Below are 20,863 nucleotides of genomic sequence, written 5' to 3' on the forward strand. Positions count from 1 at the left end.
AGCTAACTGGTTTTACTGAACAGCAGACTGGATTTAGGTGATACTGTAGGTATGGGGAAGTGTAAATTGTACAAAAACTGGTTTGGTAGCTGCAGTTTGGTAATGAACTCTGTTTTCAGTGTTCAAGCAGTTCCTTTTTTGATTGTGCAAAACCGGTAATTTATGTTTTTTGAAATACTGTGTTTTCAGAAAATACATATCTGTAAACGTAATACTGGAATTATGTGATTTTTGACATTTTGTTATTTAAGACGTGGGGTAATGTTCTATCTTATGTATCTTATACCTTATACCTTTTCTAAACCTGTATGTATACTCTGTTCCAGCACATCACAAACCCACGCAAAGCTGCCGGTCAGCAGGACCTCGTGGTGAATAACCCCCTGTCTCAGGATGAGGGGGTGAGTGACGGCACTGATTAAGACTTTTACAGTGGAGTGAAGTAAAGTTCCTCCATTAACCTGCTTTATCTCCTCCATTCAGAGTCTGTGGAACAAGTTCTTCCAGGATAAAGAGCTGAGGGGTATGATCAAGCAGGATGTCCTGAGAACGTGAGTTCACCAAAAACATTTCCTCACATTTAGGCTATGTTCATATTACCAGACTGAAGTGACTCAGATCTGATTTTGTGCTCAATGTGGCTCATATCAGATTTAAGTCACTTTCATTTTTGGTTCTAAATCGGACGCGCATCTGTTCCACGGACATACTACAAGAATGTGAACGGTCTAATCTGAATTAATGCGTTTTTATGCTTTTACGAATTAGCATTAGCGCTACGTGCTTCTCTCTTGTACCCACACTGCATCTCTTGGTTCAGCTGTGCAGCTATAGCTGCAAAAAAAAAAAACAGCAAAAGCAAACCACCTGGCCTTTTGTTTCACCTCCTGGAGCTGAGCATGAACTTCAGAGCAGCTGTTTACTGTTTCTCCACTCCAGCAAAAGATGCTCCACATATGAGCTGCTAACAAACTCATCCATTTCCCTTTATAAAGCTACGAGTCTCTCGTCTCTCTAATATGAGGGTTGTATTTTGTTGGTGGTGAAGAAGGAGGCGTTTATACAGGTATCAATGTGCAGCATGTGAGACAGCGTTTCAGGAACAGATTTGTTCACATTACACACAGATACAGATCACTTACATTTACACTGAATGTGAACCATCAAGATAGACAAATCTGATCTGAGTAAAAAATCAGATTTGAGCAACGTGGCTTATAATGTGAACGTTGCCTGACTTACTAACTGAGAAACTGACTCACTGACTCACTCACTGATTCACTTTACAGACCGGCTCATTTGCTCACTCACTCTTCACTGACTCACTGGCTTGTTCACTGAATCACTGGCTTGTTCACTGAATCACTGGCTCGTTCACTGACTCACTGACTTGTTCACTGACTCACTGGCTCGTTCACTGACTCACTGACTTGTTCACTGACTCACTGGCTCGTTCACTGACTCACTGACTTGTTCACTGACTCACTGGCTCGTTCACTGACTCACTGGCTCGTTCACTGACTCACTGACTTGTTCACTGACTCACTGGCTCGTTCACTGACTCACTGGCTCGTTCACTGACTCACTGACTTGTTCACTGACTCACTGGCTCGTTCACTGACTCACTGGCTCGTTCACTGACTCACTGACTTGTTCACTGACTCACTGACTTGTTCACTGACTCACTGGCTCGTTCACTGACTCACTGGCTCGTTCACTGACTCACTGGCTCGTTCACTGACTCACTGGCTCGTTCACTGACCCACTAGCTCATTTACTGACTCACTGGCTTGTTTACTGACTCACTGGCTTGTTTACTGACTCACTGGCTTGGTAGTACAAGATAATGATCTATGAACTGAACGTATTATATAATATATAATTATTATATATGTTCTTTTCCTGAGTGTCTTTAATATAGACAAATAATGTATATAAAAATAAGCTCCCATTAAACATGAATAAAAATAATGTTAAGAATTCCTGTAGTTTAAGATGTTTTTGTGTTTGTTTGTTTGTGTCTGGTAGGTTTCCAGAGATGCGTTATTTTCAGGAGGAGGATGTTCGGACGAAACTGACGGATATTCTGTTCTGTTACGCTCGAGAAAACGAGAGACTGCTCTATAAACAGGTATTATTTTTATATACCGTACTGCACATACTGATCATACTGTACTGTATATAACTCTCTCTCTCTCTCTCTGTAGGGAATGCATGAGCTGTTGGCCCCGATAGTGTTTGTTCTCCACTGTGATCATCAGGCCTTCCAGCATGCCAGTGAGACGGCCAATCCCAGGTTAATTATTTTGTTTTTAGTCCAGTTTCTGTACCTTGAGCATTTATTAGAAGGGACATATAGTGCATTAACCTCTCTGATATTTTTGTTTTAATATGAAAGGGGAAATATTATAGCTCTTTTTACTTTTACTTTTAGGTTAGAATAGGTGTATGTTCTATACAAAAAAGTCCTTTGCACAAAATCACTCTCACATAAAGATAAAGATCTCACCAGCTCTATTCTTACCAGTTTCAGTCCCTTTCAGAAGGAGCTGTTTAAGGGCTCTGTCACTTTTATGCAAATAGCTTTACCAATGCATTAGCTTGTACCAAATGGCAAAACATGGACAAGCTAGATCATGCTAAACTCCATCTCCTTACATCTCCTTCATCTGCCGACTTGCCACAGACAGTAGGTACAGATCCCTCCCTCAGACGAAGTCTACTGGCTAATCCTGCTGTGTACTGTCTGAGGTTAACAGCCAGTAGACTGAGATGGAAATGTTTCTTCAACCGATCTAGTGGGCGGGGCTCTGGTGGGGGTTGACGGGTGAGGGATGGAACCAGGGCGGTTCTATGCAGGTTCCCTTATTGTGATGTCACAATAAGGGAGGATCATCCAAATGGCTCATAGAATCATTATATAATTTGTTTTGAGCTTGCAGTGTTTATAGGGGCAATTAAGACACAAACGCATGCAAAAAGTGATTTTTTTTTTTCTAATATGTTAATTTTAATGCTTTCTGTGTTGAAATGTGTGTTTATGTTACAGTGAGGAGATGAAGGTCCTTCTGGATCCGAATTTCCATGAACACGATGCTTAGTGAGTTACACAGTTATTATATTGTATTGTATTTTATTGTTCTTTGATGCTACACTGAGATGTGATCTCACACTTTCTCTGCATCTCTCTCTGCAGTGCCATGTTCTCCCAGCTCATGGAGACAGCAGAACCCTGGTTCTCTAGTTTTGAGAGGGAGGTGCGGAAGGTACGTACAAATATCACACTTCAATTTCTTCTCCTTAAAGGGAAACTCCAGGTTTAATCAACCTTGTTTCCACCAGCCTCGTGCCTGTACTCTAAAGATTAGGAAACTCATTGATATAAAATACAAATGTCGAGCAGTAAGTGCTGCAGCTTCAGTTCCCTCCACCTGGTTTCAGTTTTCATAGACCTTTATTAATCAATAATATAATAACGCTTACTGAGCTTTATTTTGTTCCCCTAGTGAGGTCAAAGAAGACTTTATCCTGGACTTGTGTGTGTACTGTAGTACTGTAGTGTGTGTACTGTATTACTGTAGTGGTGTAAATGGAGTCTGAAGGCTGTATTGTTGTTACAGGGTAAAGAGGAGATGATGACCAGTATACCGTTCGCCAGGCCGCAGGACGCCGGCCCTTCTGTTGCCATTGTAACCAAAGTAAACCGTATCCAGGATCAGCTGGTGAAGAAGCATGATATCGAGCTGCACATGCACCTCAACCGCCTGGAGATCGCCCCCCAGATTTACGGCATGTAAGAGATGGAGAGAGTCACAAATACTGTTTTTTTTTGCACTATAATGCACACCGGATTATAAGGCGCATTTTAAGAGACACTGTAAGGAACTTCTAATTCAGCAGGTCTCGCCACTGTTTGGTGGTGGTGGGGTAGCTAATTAAGTTAAGTAAAGCTAAGCTAAGTAATAAAAAGAGACTTTCTTTTTAAGTCAAGTGAGTGTTAGATGTTAATCTACACAGATTTCTTTCCTGAAAACTGTTTATTTGGGTGAGAAAAGCGCTTCCGTACATGTACAGGAAGCTTAGATTTCCAGATTTCTCCAGCACTAAGGCTGGAGCATTAGCCTTAACGACTACTGCTAGCGGTTAGCGACTAATGCCGCCTGACTGTGCTACACTAAGGAAACCTGAGTGTTCTGGTAAGCCAGGGTGATATTAGCTAGTGGTTCATACTTATAAAGGCTTACCTTTGCAAATTGCACCAAAGTAATCCAAATATTCAAGTGATTTCCAGATAAGAACTGAAAAGGCATAATTTAAATTTAGAATGATACCCACCCCTAATTCTTACTGCACATAATTCAGTTTGACTTTTTTTTTTTTTACATTTTTATAAAATGTAATAAAATGTACAGTTGGGTCGGTGTTAAGCACTGATAATGTCCTTGAATTATTAAAGTGTATTGTTGATACTATAATTTATTGTAATATGAACAAAAATCAGTATATTTCCTAGCTCTAATGTAGATAATTGTTTTAAATCTGTGTGTGTGTGTTTGTGTGTGTGTGTGTGTTTGTGTGTTTGTGTGTGTGTGTGTGTGTGTGTGTGTGTGTGTGTGTGTGTGTGTGTGTGTGTGTGTGTGTGTGTGTGTGTGTGTGTGTGTGTGTGTGTGTGTGTGTGTGTGTGTGTGTGTTTGTGTGTGTGTGTCAGTCGTTGGGTGCGGCTGCTGTTCGGTAGGGAGTTTCCTCTGCAGGATCTGCTGGTGGTTTGGGATGCTCTGTTTGCGGACAGCATCACTCTGGATCTGGTGGACTATGTGTTTGTGGCCATGCTGCTCTACATCAGAGATGCGCGTGAGTCTGTCTGTCTGTCTGTCTGTCTGCTGACTCAGCCGTCTGTCTGTCTGTCTGTCTGATGGTCTGTCTGTAAATTATTTAGTTGACTTCTGAGTGACCTAAGTATTTTATTCATATGGTGCATTTCACATAATGGGCATTTATTCACATTATTCCATCGGTTTATTATTTAATAATGAAATCAATTAGAGTTATAACAGTTCTGTTTACACTGGTTACTGAGCTAGCTAGATATCTTGTGTAAGCAGAGGTGGATTTTAACTTTCTGGATCTGGATTATCCCAGGGTTCCTGCAGGTCTTTAAAAAGTCTTAAAATGTCTTAACTTAAAATCTGGATAATTAAATTGTCTTAAATTTACTGTAAATTTGCTGTAGGTATTACATTTTCAGATGTGGGTTTAATTCCAGTGGGAAAGCACAGTGGCCCACCATAAACTTTAGCTAACATACTAACTTTAGCCAGCTAAAGAAGCTAGCCAACATTACCAGGGATAGAACTAAGGTTATTGAAAAGCTAGCTAACATTAGCGGCGAGTTAGATAACATACTAACTTTAGCTAGCTAAATAAGCTAGCTAATGCTTCCAGGGATACAACTAAGGTTAACGAAAAGCTAGCTAACATTAGCGGCGAGTTAGCTAACATATTAACTTTAGCTAGCTTAAATGAGCTAGCTAACATTACCAGGGATAGAACTAAGGTTAGCGGCGAGTTAGCTAACATTAGCGGCGAGTTAGCTAACATACTAACATTAGCAGCAAACTAACTCATTTTAGCAGCAAACTAGCTAACATACTAACTTTAGCCAGCTTAAATGAGCTAGCTAACATTACCAAGGATAGAACTAAGGTTAGCAGAGAGCTAGCTAACATTAGCGGCGAGTTAGTTAACATACTAACGTTAGCTAGCGTTACTGGGGAGAGAACTAACGAAACATAACTGCTTTTTTGGGTCTTACATTATATTTATTGAGGTCTTAAACAGCATTTAATTTGACTTTTAAAATGGTGCAAGAGCCCTGTACCCACCTCTGCTTACACAAGATAGTTAGGTAGCTCAGTACCTTGTGTTCTAAAGAACTGTTCTAAACATACACCTACCTACACCTATCTCAATTGTACTTGGCTGGTGTTTTTCCTACATAGACTAATTCTAACCATTTGTTTCTTAGCTCTGAATTACTGGGTAAAGCATATAAACACTGATGTGTTATTTGCACAAATAACACAGGAATGAACTGCATGCTGTTCCTAGCACTGTTAGCTCCTATCTGACGAGACTGAGTCGTTGCCCGGCATCAGCTCTGTCTGTGGGCGGTCCCAAGCCGAGGTGGGCGGGGCCATGAATACTAATTCACGGGTTGATGTAGATACGGTGCTTTTCCTGATCGACTCGTTTTTTCTGAATATTTTCTTTTACTAGCTGCTGCAGACAAAGAGAAAGAGGTTGATTTTAGCGGAAGGAGACCTTTGAACAGTGTTTTTTAGGAAACAATCATTAAAGTGTTTGTCTGCTGTTTGGATTTACTGTTTGTTTTATAGTAGCAAATTTGACACGTTCCTTTATATCATGGCCACTTTTTGATCCAGTCAAGGCCAGTTTACACATTAAAAGCAGATAAGAAGTGTGCTCTAGATTAAACAGCATTTTTAAGTCTTATCTTGTGATTCTGTTCCTCATAATTAATTCATAAAAAGGTAAGATAAACAATAATAAATTGTACTATTTTGTCTGATTACATGAGATCAAATGTTGTTTTTTTGTTTATTTATATCTTAGTTATTGCCAGTAACTTCCAGACGTGTCTGGGTCTCCTGATGCACTACCCACCTGTCGGAGACATCCACTCTCTTCTGCACAAAGCTCTGTTCCTCAGAGATCCAAAGGTACACACACACACACACACACACACTCAATCCTGTTGTTTCATAATTTAAAAATTAGATTAAAAACTAAGCTTCTCTCTGCTGACAACTTTAATCAAGATGCAGATTTCATTTTCCTGCAGGACTTGGCACACTGCCCACACTGACAAAAGTACCAATTGGTCAAATTTTCTCAGACACAGATTTTTGGGTTTTCATTGGCTGTAAGCTTCATAATCATCAACAGTATAATAAATAAACGCTTAAAATAGATCACTCTGTGTGTTTAATACATCTACAGCTCTAGAAACAAAATAGAGAGGGCACTGAAAAATTATGAGTTTCTTTGATTTTACTGGAATATAATCAAGGAGAAGATGGATGATCACAAACCATCAAACCAAACTGAACTGTTTGAATTTTTGCACCAGGAGTAAAGCAGCATAAAGTTATCCAAAAGCAGTGTGTAAGACTGGTGGAGGAGAACATGATGCCAAGATGCATAAAATTAAAACCGTGATTAAAAACCACCAGGGTTATTCCACCAAATATTGATTTCTGTTTTTTCTTTGCGTTATTTGAGGTCTGAAAGCTCTGCATCTTTTTATTTCAGTTATTTCTCATTTTCTGTAAATAAATGCTCTAAATGAGAATATTTTTATTTGGAATTTGGGAGAAATGTTGTCTGTAGTTTATAGAATAAAACAACAATGTTCATTTTACTCAAACATAAACCTATAAATAGCAAAATCAGAGAAACTGATTCAGAAACTGTGAATTAAGTGATCTCTTAATGTTTTCCAGAGCTGTATATAATATAAATATTCACATTTTGAACTGAATTACTTAAATAAAGTAACTTTTCTTAAATGATATTCTTTTTTGTTTTTTAAATGCACCTATATTTCTTTTCTACAATGGGTGTCCACAAATGTTTGGACATGTTTTGTGTGTTGATTCATTGTTCTTGTTTCTCGCTTTCAGAACAACCCAAGACCGGTGAACTACCAGTTCCAGCAGAACCTTGACTACTATAAAACCCGTGGAGCCGACCTGGTCAACAGGACCCGGTGTGTTTTGGTTTTATTGATCTAGTTTTAGCCCAAATCACAAAGGCACCCCTCTTTAACCTGTGATCCAATTTTAATTCTTTCTCTGTTTAATCAGGGCCAGCACTAAAGCTCCTCCACTCAACATCAACAAAGTCTCCAGCTCTCTGCTCAGCTTCGGCAGGAAGCTCATGGCTCCAATGGGAGGCGGCTCCAGCGGCATCTCGCCAATCAACAGCGAGGTTCTGTCAGCTCCGCCCCCGCAGTCTCAGCCGCCTCGGGCCCTGACCGAGCACCCGCCCGGCCCGGCCTCCTCACAGATCCAGCCGCAGCACCGCCTGCTGAAGTCCGAGAGCATGCCTGTACACCTGAGCAAAGGTAAGAAGAAGCCCCGCCCACTGCACATGCTCAGACCAACCAAGGCCACGTTCAGACCTGGTATTAAACATGGGTCCTGGGTGATCATGCAGAACCATTCAGACCTGGCATTATAAATACATCCTGTGTAATCTGAAGACTCTCATTTTTTCTCTTTCTGTATACCTGGAGATATTATAATACAGTTAAAAAAGTTAAAATTTTAATTTCTGACACTTTTTATCTTCTAATTTTTAATTGTTTTATTTTTTATTCATTTTTTCTTTTGCCACACTACAATATTATTACCGTCTCCCTCCAAATCATACAGGAAAATACCAGCATTTAAAAAAATGATCATTATTTTAATACATTCATTTTTAAGTGATTTACACCACTATTATATATATATATATATGGTGCACTCCAAAAATCGTCAGTGCATTTTATTGACCGGTGCTTCTTATGTATGAATTCTACCAGTCAGGTATTAAGGAGCAGTAAAGCCATTCTGCTGAAGTACAGAATTATACAGGAGTTTCAGTTTAGTTCTCCAGCACTGAGACTGGAGCAGTATTAGCATTAGCCGCTAACCGCTCTAAGTGCTAGCTCTTTCACCCTTCAGTGGTGAGTATATCGGACTGTAGCCTGCGCGTTTTCAGTGTTAAATAAGCTATGCTAATATCACCCTGGCTTTCCGGAACACTCAATAAGCACTCACTCAGGTTTTCAGTGCAGCACTATCAGGTAGCGTTTACCCACTAATTTAGCTACTAATACTAAAGCTGCTGCACCCAGCCTCAGTGGAAATCTGGAAATCTAAGCTTACTGTAAATAAGTGGAAGCTTCTTACATACCCAAATAAACTGTTTTCAGGAGAGAAATCTGTTTGGATTAACAAAAAAATTATTAAGTTTTGTTTTCTTAACTTAGCTTAGCTGTACAGGTCTCGCCCCCCAGCAGAGAGATCTGAACCTTCTGAATTAGAAGGGAAACATGGCAACACCCCTGTTCCTTACTAGTGTCACAAAATGTGCCTTATAATCCGGTGTGAAAAATATGGTAACATAATTCTGATTCTTTTATTTGCATTTAAGTATACATTGTTAAAAACTGGTAGGTCCACTGAATTAGTGATGTATTTTGCAATAGTAAGTAGCTTCAGCTATTGATTATCTGGTAGATCACATGGTTTACATGTACTGTTTGATATTTGCACTGGTGATTTTAATGTTTTTGTTTGTTTCAATAAATTAAAAAACGACTTAAATATATTTTTTCCATTGATATATTATGGGACAATTATTAAGCCCTAGTATCTATACTTCTAATTACAGAGTCATGAATGGAGATACTTTACTCACCTTTGAATATGATCACTCAGGAAATGTGTTAATGCCAGGAGTGATTTTGGGTCACAGTGTAACACAGTGTTCAGTACTAGTGAATCAAGGATCTGTGAGTGTGTGTTGGAGTACTGTGTGGGTGTGGGTGTGTGTAGAGGTCTCACTCTCCTGTCTGTTAGATGTAGGTTCTGCTGGAGTATCTCAGATCTCTCTGCCCACCCAAATACTGTCTGACCTGCAAGGTAAAGGTTCACCACAGCTGTGCCCGCTCTGGAGTGGTGCAGCTGTGCCTGTGTTTACTGTGCCAGTGTGTTTCAGTCTGTGCTGCATGTTTCTCAGTGTGGTGTGTTAATAATGCATGCGTCTCTGTGTCGTGTTTGCATGTAAATCTGTGCAAAATCACCGGTGTGTAGCTCGTCTGTGTTTAATGGAGTGATTTATTGTGTGTTGGGGAAATAAGAACTGTCTCCATCTCCTGATTTAATCATTCAACTTGAATTTTACATTAATTAAATTAATGTAAAAAACTAAAGGGGCACTAAACTCCCTGATTTTAGCTGACTCCACCCTCACCCTCAGAGGAGAAGTTTGGGAGGGGCACTGGGTGGGTGATGTATGGGTTTAGGTGCGGGGCAGAAGGGAGAGCTGATTGGCTGAGCTGCAGCAGCAAAACAGTGTGCCTCTGATAGCAGTGAGACACAGATGATTGGACGTCAGCAGGAGGGCGGTTATATTGATGATGGACTGATTTGCATATTGTGATTGTGTCTGCGTACCAAAGTACTTAAACACATCATCCTCACACAGATTTATACAAATTTTATAAGCAGGTCTGGTGTTTTATTACTTTTAAGGAACACATTTTAGCTATTAATGTAAAAAATATGGTTTAGTGCCTCTTTAAAAAAATAAAAAAATAAAATTATCAATAGATATTGACTTGTTCAAAGCACAGTACCAGTCAAAAGTTTGGACATATCTTAAATTCAGTGTTTTTTGTCATTGAAATAAACAATAAAGTGTTAAACAGACCAGAATACGTTTTATATTTTAGATTCTTCAAAAAGTACCTCCTCTTATTTAGATGATCAGTTTTGAACATCTCTGCTGGATTTTCTCAGTCAGCTTTATGAGGTAGAGTCACGTGGAATTCAGGCTTTCAGTTAACAGCTGTGCTGAACTCATCAAGAGTTAATTACTTGAATTTCTTGTCTCGTAATAGATAGATAGATAGATAGATAGATAGATAGATAGATAGATAGATAGATAGATAGATAGATAGATAGATAGATAGATAGATAGATAGATAGATAGATAGATAGATAGATAGATAGATAGATAGATAGATAGATAGATAGATAGATAGATAGATACTTTATTTATCCCGAAGGAAATTTAGGATCTATCTAAGTAAAGTAGTGTAGAGGTAGAGTTACAGGTATACAGTGAATAGTGAATATTTGAGCAATGTTCTAATCCAGATTATGAGAAGCAAGATTTACTCAACTAAGTAAAGAAACTGGCTCTGACCAGGACCACCCCAAGAAAAAAAGGAAGAGCGAGAGTTTCCTCTGTTGTACAGGATAAGTTCATCAGAGTTTCCAGCCTCAGAAACCACAAGCAACAAACAGCTCCCCAGATAAGAGCATCTAAAAGCTTCTTCACAGAGTATTTTGGTTTAACACTTTTAAGTTACTACATGATTCCTTATGTGTTCCTTCATAATTCCTATCCGGACGGGATTAGTTTCTCAGGGGGACGTCTGTGTAAAATATTTCACACTTCTACTCAGTGATAAAACTCCTAAATCCAGACTGCAATTTTAAAAAAGGAGGATCAGCGAGTTTTTTTTTGAGGTTTTCTCGGTCACATGACATCGCGGTGTTCAGTAGCTTCTCCATTTCCACTCACTGTTGTGTTTTTAACGTGGATCTCTGTGGAAATGAGTGCCCAAAGTGTAATTACGGTGCACGGCAGTGGACAAATAGCTATTTTATTAAACGTGAGACGAAACTCAGAGATGTGAATCCGGACAGAACTAAAATTACAGGAGGAGCACGGAGTTCAGAGAAAAACAGTAGATAATTCAGCCTGTAATTTTCTTAGAGGACTTCTGAGAAAAAAAACACGTACATGATCGTTCTGGACGGGAATAAAATAACAGAGGATAAAAACGCCCATAGAAGAGAAAATTACCCCAGAACGCCCTGATAAATTAATCCAGTCCTGATAGGGCTATAATCTGGATCACTTCACTATTCATTTACAATGTAAGAAAAAAACATTAAATAAGAAGGTGCGTCCAAACTTTTGACTGATACTGTTTATTTTATACATTGACACATATCCTACATTTCTCTAAATTTGAACAACATTGGCAGTTCAGAATTATCCACACAAACATTTGCTTTTATTTAAACTTGTTATAATGAACACAAATTGGGTTAAAATCAGGTAAAACTGTGCACCAGGCTTTAATCTCGCTTGTCTCTTTTCTATTTGTACAGTCTGTTTAGTGATAAACAGTTTTCAGAAATGGTCACACTTTTCCTCTTTTTCAGGCCAGACCTCCTCCAGGACTGTAAGCTCCTCCCCCAGCACTGAGAGTCTGTCTGGTGGGCGGGACCATGCGATGTCCTCTCCTCCTCTTCCTGTCTCCAGGGGGCGGGACTCCAACACATCGTCTCCGCCCCTTTCCGCCACTAAGAAAGACTCGTTCTTCAACATCAGTCGCTCGCGCTCTCACAGCAAGTCTATGGGCAAGAAGGATGTGGTGAGCAGCTCATGTTTTTAATCTGTCTGTAAAAATTCAGTTTATTTTTAAAGAAATTCTTCAATAACAGCAAATCAGAGCAGTTCTTCAATAAACACTGTATGTAATTTACAATTAGAAAAAAAGCAATAAATGATGTGTCTCTGTTGTCACAGCATAGTCTTAAACAGAGATATAATTCAATCAATCCGCCTCTATTTTTAGTGTAGCTAAGCATTTACATTAAACAGATGAGTGTTGAGTTTCTTTGATTTTACCAAACTAAAAACCTCTGGAATATAATAAAGAGGAAGATGGATGATCACAAACCATCAAACCACCAAACTGAACTGCTTGAATTTTTGCACCAGGAGTAAAGCAGCATAAAATTATCCAAAAGCAGTGTGTAAGACTGGTGGAGGAGAACATGATGCCAAGATACATGAAAACTGTGATTAAAAATCAGGGTTATTCCACCAAATATTGATTTCTGAACATTTCTCATTTTCTGCAAATAAATGCTCTAAATGACAATATTTTTATTTGTAATTTGAGAAAAATGTTGTCCGTAGTTTATAGAATAAAACAGTTTATTGAATAAAACAATTCATTTTACTCAAACATATAGGTATAAATAGCATAATCAGAGAAAATGATTCAGAAACTGTGAAGTAGGTCTCTTCATTTTTTTCATAGCTGTATATGTATTTTAGCAAAATAAACTAAAATGAATTAAATGTTAAAGTTAAATGAATGTTAAAAACCTTAAAAAGAAAATAATCAAGACAAAGGAGAGATTTGATAAAGAGAAACAATATAATAAACAAACAAAAACAAAACAAATAATAAAAATAAATAAATAAAAAGTAAAAAAAATAAGATACTAAAGAACCAGGTGAAATGTTAGATAATAAAGAAAGACCTTAAAATAGGTTTAAAAAAATGCGTAATAAAGAAAATAAATTTGCTATGTAATACATACATTACTTTAAAACTTTTTACTTTTTACTGTTTTCTACGCAATATATATATATATATATATATATATATATATATATATATATATATATATATATATATATATATATATATAAATAAATCTGTGTTTTTGTGTTTGTATGCAGGAGGAGCTGGAGGCCCAGGTTTCGTTCCTGCAGGGGCAGATTAATGATCTGGAGGCGATGAGTAAATACTGCGCTAAGATGATGAACGTTCATATCGGTGAGTCAGACTGACCATCAGGAAATCTGATTACATTTAATATCATAAATTCTGCTCAGTGAGAACAGTGTGATCTCTGTTTACCTGACAGGTAAAATTCAGGACGTGATTCTGCAGGAGAATCTGGAAAAGGAGGACGAGGTGCTGGTGTCCCTCGCTGGACTCAAACAGGTCTTACCCTTATTCACCTTATTTTACAGTAGAAATGCAAATATATATATGTTTTATATTATATTTAATGGTGTCAACAAATTAAAAAATTAAATCAAATTAATCACGTCAATATTCTGTGATTAACTGTGCCGAATATTCGTACTTGTTCTTTTTAAGATGCAAGTTTTTTATAGTGGATATTTAAATGTAAATAAAAAAAATAATGAAAGGAATGTAAAATGTGATTATATTTATATTAGTGGTGTCTATAATTAAAATACTAGTATATACTTCGATGTTTGAGGATAAAGCCGTAACGTGGGGCGCTGGAATACAGAATGCATGATAAGTTGATTAGAGGAAACCTTTTTTATTTTATTATAAACATCTCAGCTTGTTTGTAAGGATTTCTGAATTAGATCTTAATTAGCTGAGTATTAAAGAGTGTTTTCACGTTTTCACTCTTGTAGTTGTGAAAGTTTCTATGATCCGGATCAGTTGATGAGTTTGTTTATTTGGAGAGTTGCTCCCTCTGTTTGGTTTGGTTTCACACAGGTATAAAAACACCTAAACGCACCAAAATGCGCACCGATAAACCACGCGAGCACATCAGAGTCTCCTCTTATTGGTCAGAGCTGTCTGGTGCGGGAGTAAGAAAGTAAATATAGTGAGGAGGAAATTCTGTGTTCCAGTGTGTATATCTGTATATCTGTGCAGTGTGAAGCTGCTTTAATACAGAACGCTAAAAAAAAGGCTGCTGAGCTTTTAAACAGTGTTTTCAATGGGACTTGCAGCGCAGATGTGAGCAGTGAACGCTGCACATACCTCGCTCTTAGGGTGTAAACAGCATGGAGCAGCAGAGACAGCGTTTGTTCGTATCAATATATTATCTGGCAAAAATATCGGATTAAACTGCACCTTATCAGCAGTTTAGCTCAGTTAAAAAGAAGTATATTTCATAGATGGTTAGTATTGAGGCCAGATCACGTTCTCACCACAAGTGAACCACTCAAGAAAATAAATTTGGGCAGATAGCGGCGGAAGTTGAGGTCAAACTTGGTGTCATAATTAATCAGCGTAAAACAGAGAAAACTTTTTCTCTTCCTTACCTGGAGTGGTCCTGATGAGAGCCAGTTTCATCATTATAATGTTTTTAATGGTATTTGTGGTGACTGCAATGATTAGTTGATATAATCGACACTGACTGATCTTCTTTTCTTAGTAATTTTTACTCTTTTCTAAAGTAATTTTTACTCTTTACTTAGTTGAGTAGTTGTTGCTTCTCATAATCTGGATTAGAACATTACTTAAATATTCACTATTCACTGTATACCTGTAACTCTACCTCTTCACTACTTTACTTTAACTGAGGCTCTCAAACACTTTATTAAGAGACAAGAAATTCAAGTAATTAACTCTTGATGAGTTCAGCACAGCTGTTAACTGAAAGCCTGAATTCCAGGTGACTCTACCTCATAAAGCTGACTGAAAATGTTAAAAAATGCAAAATGTTCCTAAATTTGAATAAAAGTCTATGTAAAATAAGCTTATTTCACCTAATTAGAGCATTTCCATTGGTGTATTCATCCAGCATTATTTGCATATTGTACAGAGCAGCTACATGGTTCAAAAGAAGGAGAAAACTAAAGACAAAAAACAGAGACAACAGTGATAGAAACGATACTGTTACACTGTTGAAATCATGTGTTTCTGAACCCACTGTCCTCGTCGTGTCTTCACAGATTAAGGACATCCTGAAGGGAGCTCTGCGCTTTAACCAGAGTCAGCTGGAGGCCGAGGAGAACGAGGAGATCACTATAGCAGACAACCACTACTGCTCCACAGCCCAGCACAGAGCTCAGCAGGAGGGCTTCACGTCCGCTGATGCTGCTGATGATGCTGATGATGCTCAGTCCGGCTCTCAGCTGGACCCCAGCCTCCTCTCAGAGCAGGAGACGGACCTGGAGACCAAGCTGGAGAAACCTGTACAGAGCCAGCAGGAACTCACCACAGAGTTACAGGTTAGTCACAGTTCAACAGTTAGCATCGGGGCTAATCTGCTAATCTAGGCTCCCTAACTCTGGTTCATTCAGCTAAACTAGGTCTGTATATTTTTAGGCAATTTCTATTTAGTTTTATGCAAAGAAAGGCACTGTGATTAACTACATTTTTGTAAAGTTGAGTTCAATTTCTGTACTAATCACAACCAGACCTGATTACTGTCCGACCTGTCGAATCAAGAAATCACTTTAATAGAATCTGTCTGACAAAATGAAGCAGATAAAAGTTCTCAAAAAGCAGCACATTATTATTAAACCCCCATCTGAAGAAACTCAACAACAGATGAAAAAGTAAAGTAATTGATCATCTATCAGTCTGGAAAAGGTTATAAAGTCATTTCTAAAGCTTTGGGACTCCAAAGAACCACAGTGATTCACTATTATTCACTAATGGAGAAAACATGGAACACTGGTGAAACTTCCCAGGAGTGACCGGCTGACCTAAATTACTCCAAAAGGGCATGAAGAACTCATCCAGGAGGTCCCAAAAGAACCCAGAACAACATTTAAATAACTGCACTCTGGATTATGCAGCATAACTGACTGTATTACTGTGGAATAGGAGGAGAAGGACTTCCTGAACATATTGAATCTTATACTTGGTTCTCTAAATCATCTATTTAAAGTGATCAGTGATTTGGAACACCTGAGTTCAATGATTTGGATGGGTAAAAAAAAATATTTTGGCAAGATAGTAAAGTGCACATTTACAGCATTTACAGGGCACATTATATAAATTGGCTAATTATTTTTTTTAGAAGTTTGTAGAAGCAGATTTTACCAGCAGGTTTTTTTTTTTATTCATTATTGGTCTTGCATAAAATCGACTTAAGTTAAGATATACAGCTCTGAAAAAGCACTTCAGTTTCTTTATATAGGTTTATGTTTGAGTAAAATGAACATTGTTGTTTTATTCTATAAACAACAGACAACATTTCTCCCAAATAATAAATAAAATATTGTTATTTAGAGCATGTATTTGCAGAAAATGAGAAATGGCTGAAATAACAAAAAAGATGCAGAGCTTTCAGACCCTTAAATAATGCAAAAAAACCCAAAACAAGTTCATATTCAAATACAAGTTTTAACAGTTTAGAAATCAATATTTGGTGGAATAACCCTGGTTGTTAATCACAGTTTTCAAGCATCTTGGCATCATGTTCTCCTCCACCAGTCTTACACACTGCTTTTGGATAACTTTATGCTGCTTTACTCCTGGTGCAAAAATTCAAGCAGTTCAGTTTGGTTTGATGGCTTGCGTTCATCCATCTTCCTCTTGATTATATTCTAAAGGTTTTTAGTTTGGTAAAATCAAAGAAACTCAACACTCATCATTTTAAGTGGTCTCTTATTTTTTTACAGAGCTGTATGTTGTGATATATAATTTCTACTTGTGATATTTTGTCTCATATAAACCCAGCCTGTTCTCTTCTGTTCTTCTTTTTTAATTTAGACTGTTGAAGGGAGGAACTGGGACGACTACATCCTGGTTTCGCAGGATGGAGAACTCCAGCCGAATGAGGGCGACGAGCACGGAGCTCCCACCGTCGCCCCGGCCTTTAAACACATGCGGCCTTTCATCAAGGCGGAGTTTCAGGATCCTCTGATGGGAGCCACTTCCGGCTCGTCCAGTCCTGACGAGGGCAGTACTAACAGCAAGGACTCTGATTTTACCATCGTTAACCCCGCTGACATATGAGTCCCGCTGCTTCTCCATCTCCCTCTCCCGTCTTTGACCTTCAGACCCCTCTAGAGGGCGGATAAGCCACTCTGCTGGACTTTTGCACATATGAACTCTAGGCTAACTGCCTTATGAACCTTTATGAACCCTTATGAACACTTAACCCTAGACCCCATTCCATAATCTGATCAATTGACTGTTTATATTTGCTATAGTAGACCTATATTCCAAATCATATTTGGACTACACATGTCTGTCTGAACCAATGACTGTACATAAGCATGGATGCCGTGGTTTCATTTCATTCCCTTCTATTACGTCCTTCTCTTCCCCCAGAGCAAGTGTCTCAGACCTCCTTCATTGAGTTTACAGTGTAGCTTATAGAACTTGAGACAATGCAGGTTTTTCCCCCAGTGTACTCAGTTTCTCCAGTGTGTGTAATTATATCCAACACAGTAAAAGTGCAGTTTATTTACATCAAATAACATACCGTGTTTTTCGCACTATAAGGCACGAACATCTATTTTCTGGTCCATTTTCATACATAAGGCGCATCGGATTATAAGGCGCATTTTAAAAGATACTATAAGGAACTTTTAATCACAGATTTCTCTCCTGAAAACTGATTATTTGGGTGAGTAAAGTGAATTTCTCCAGCACTAAACCTGCAGTTAGCGGCTAATGCCTCCCAACAGTGCTACTTTGTGGAACCCCGAATGCTCTGGGAAGCCTGGGCGATATAAGCTAGCGGTTCGTCTCACGTAGCTTGTTTTCACACAGTAAATGTGCAGAGTACTGGCCGATAATACTCACCTCTAAACAGCAAAAGAGATAGTGTGGTCCGTGGCTAATGCTAATGCTACTCCAGCAGTGCTAGCTGGGGTTAGTAGCAGGCTACAGGCCGATAATACTCACTTCTGAACGGGAAAATAGTATTTAGCGGCTAATGCTACTGCAACTCCAGCCCTGGTACTGGAGAAATAAACTCCTGAATAAAACTGCAATTTGGCAGAGTGGTTTTACTGTTCCTTCATACCTGACTGGTAAAATCTTACACAAGACACACTGTATTATGAGGCGCTTTTTAAGAGACACTATAAGGAACTTCTCATTCAGCAGGTCTCGCTTGCTGGGTGGTGGTCGTGGGGGGCATCTAACTAAGTTAAGTAAAGCTAAGCTACGTAAATAAAACTATTAAAAAATCAAACGAGTACACCGATTTCTCTCCTGAAAACTGTTTTTATGGGTGAGTAAAGTGCTTTAGTTTTTTTACCGTACACTTAGATTCCCAAATTTCTCCAGCACACTCCAGCGGCTAACCGCTCCAGTAGTGCTAGCCGGGATTAGGAGCAGACTACAGGCCAGTAATACGCTCCTGACAGGAAAATAGCATTTAGAGGCTAATGCTAATGCTACTCCAGCCCTGGTGCTGTAGAACTGAAACACCTTAATAACACTGAAATTTGGCTTTACTGCTCCTTAATACCTGACTGGTAAAATCATACATAAGAAGCACTGGATTATAAGACACACTGACGATTTTTGGGGGGGAAATTAAACTATTTTAAGTGCCCCTTATATTGCGAAAAAACAGTAAGTTACAGTAACAGAGCTCCGCTCAGTTCACTTTGATTACGTTGCTGAGACAAAACGAAGCTACTATGCTACAATTTATTCCCCACAATTTATATTTACATCAGATTACATAATCAGAGTTCTGGCTTGCTTACATCTGATTAGTTAGATTACATTAGACATTTTATACTAAATAAGGCTGTCGCTAATTTATTTTGCTGCTAAGTTTAGCCCCACCTTCCTATGATATAAAAAATAAGGTAGTAAAAACTGTTATCTGAGGATAAAAATTAGTAAATATTACAAATATTAGCAATACAAAAAAAACTGTTGGATTTGTTGGAACAATGAAGATCTGAATGAACCAGACTTGTGCTCCTGTCCATGCTTATATAAAGTCATTGGTCTGTACAGCTGTATATTCTCAGCCATATTTGATTAACTCTTAAAATGCTCTGTACTGTAAATTACCTCGCGCCCTAAAGTGTCCAGTCTGGACTCTACAGCTTACTCAATGGACCTTAATTCCCTCAAATCCTCCATTCACCTCTCCATACACTATACATTGCGCACCTATTACCTAATATAGTTAATAACTCACATTATACACCCAGTGTGGGTTTAATGGTTAGTGCTGTAATCTTCCTCAGTGCACAGACCTTACTCGTACTCATCCTCCTCGTCCTCTTCTCGTCCTCTCTCTGACTGTATCTGTATCTGATAAGGGCAGTGATCTACACCTTCTAAACTGCCACTGAAGAGGGAGGCCTTAACCCTCAACATGGACTAGATCACAGCATTAATAACCTCTGTCTCTCTCTATTGTTCTTTTTCTCTCCAGCATTGATTGTTCATTATCCAGTGCCTGAAAAAAAGTTCTCCAGATATACTGTATACCCCCTCCAGGTTCCTGTGTTCATCCTTTTTTTCGTTTTTTTTTTTTTTTTTTTTTTTTTTTTCTTCTAAAGGATTTTAACTCACAGGCTCCAGTTTATCCTTTTTTGTTATTTTTGTTGTTTTTTTAATCAGTTATATGTAAACAATTCTGTATTCTGCTGGGTCTGTTGTTCCTGGTGTCCTTTATCTGATTTCTCATGGTTCCCATCATGGTAGCTGTGTATGATGTTGCACACGAGGGATGTTCTAATATTGGAATGATGATAATGATAATGATAATAACTTCAGATGAATAAAAAGGCATTATTGCTCTTGCCAAAGCCAGCTGTTTGCGCACTGTGCTCACATTTTTCATTAATATAACATGGAATCAGGGGAACTGATGATTGAGCTGTTTCTTAGGGTAATAAGAAGTACAGCAAACCTAGTTGTACAACAAAGATGCCTTTTAGTTCCTCTAGTAAAGGACTCAAGCCTAGTTTTCATAGCTGTAGCAATGCTGTAATAGTGTAGTGTAGTTTATGTCTGGCAGACTAGAGTTTTTTTATTTACTGTATTATATTTCAGTCTAGTTTAGATTCTTTTTAATAAGAATATTTTATTGCACTGAGTAAAAGTTTAAAACAGAGCTTTAGCATCGAAAACAAGAAAGATTTATAAGAAAATGAAAACTAGTTTAGCTTCATATTCCACCTTTAACAACTTCAACAGTACTGTAGTGATGCCATGTTTTAGGTTTCAAAATATAAGCTCTAATACGTCACCATGTTCTGTAAAATAGTGAATTACATCAAGAAGTTGGGGCCAAACTTGATAACTTGATTAGTTTGTGTAAAAACAAAATGTACACAATAAAGTTTCCAGATTAATTGTGCATGTTAAACTTTGACAGCACAAGATAGCTGCTTTTACTTAAAAAGTAAAAAGCTTGTAGCTACAGAAGTATTTTAAAATGAACGTCAGAACTTTGTTTAATATTAATCTAACATGTAGAAAATAAATTAAGTAAAGAAATACAGCTTTAGAAAAAAAAATAAGAGACCACTTAATGAT

The 20,863-nt window shown here is 38.1% G+C and overlaps 1 protein-coding gene across 4 annotated transcripts in view; it reads left to right on the top strand.

Moving 5' to 3' along the window:
* The window catches only part of tbc1d5 (TBC1 domain family, member 5), a 40,383-nt gene extending 20,249 nt beyond the window's left edge, over window positions 1-20,134 (top strand). For 3 of the 4 annotated variants that reach the window (XM_022665307.2, XM_022665308.2, XM_049475984.1), the window contains exons 8-24: window positions 327-401; window positions 484-551; window positions 2,029-2,131; window positions 2,208-2,296; window positions 3,050-3,100; window positions 3,197-3,266; window positions 3,621-3,793; window positions 4,709-4,851; window positions 6,634-6,740; window positions 7,704-7,789; window positions 7,887-8,146; window positions 9,651-9,713; window positions 12,033-12,244; window positions 13,348-13,444; window positions 13,536-13,615; window positions 15,340-15,618; window positions 17,111-20,134. In XM_022665307.2, coding sequence (XP_022521028.2) covers window positions 327-401; window positions 484-551; window positions 2,029-2,131; window positions 2,208-2,296; window positions 3,050-3,100; window positions 3,197-3,266; window positions 3,621-3,793; window positions 4,709-4,851; window positions 6,634-6,740; window positions 7,704-7,789; window positions 7,887-8,146; window positions 9,651-9,713; window positions 12,033-12,244; window positions 13,348-13,444; window positions 13,536-13,615; window positions 15,340-15,618; window positions 17,111-17,356 — 2,202 coding nt within the window. In that variant the 3' untranslated portion in view covers window positions 17,357-20,134. The remainder of the gene's footprint in view (window positions 1-326; window positions 402-483; window positions 552-2,028; window positions 2,132-2,207; window positions 2,297-3,049; window positions 3,101-3,196; window positions 3,267-3,620; window positions 3,794-4,708; window positions 4,852-6,633; window positions 6,741-7,703; window positions 7,790-7,886; window positions 8,147-9,650; window positions 9,714-12,032; window positions 12,245-13,347; window positions 13,445-13,535; window positions 13,616-15,339; window positions 15,619-17,110) is intronic. The other variant, XM_022665310.2, reaches the window with a different exon arrangement.
* Window positions 20,135-20,863: the final 729 nt, after the last annotated feature.

Source organism: Astyanax mexicanus, chromosome 3, assembly GCF_023375975.1.
Source record: "Astyanax mexicanus isolate ESR-SI-001 chromosome 3, AstMex3_surface, whole genome shotgun sequence".
Taxonomy (NCBI): domain Eukaryota; kingdom Metazoa; phylum Chordata; class Actinopteri; order Characiformes; family Acestrorhamphidae; genus Astyanax; species Astyanax mexicanus.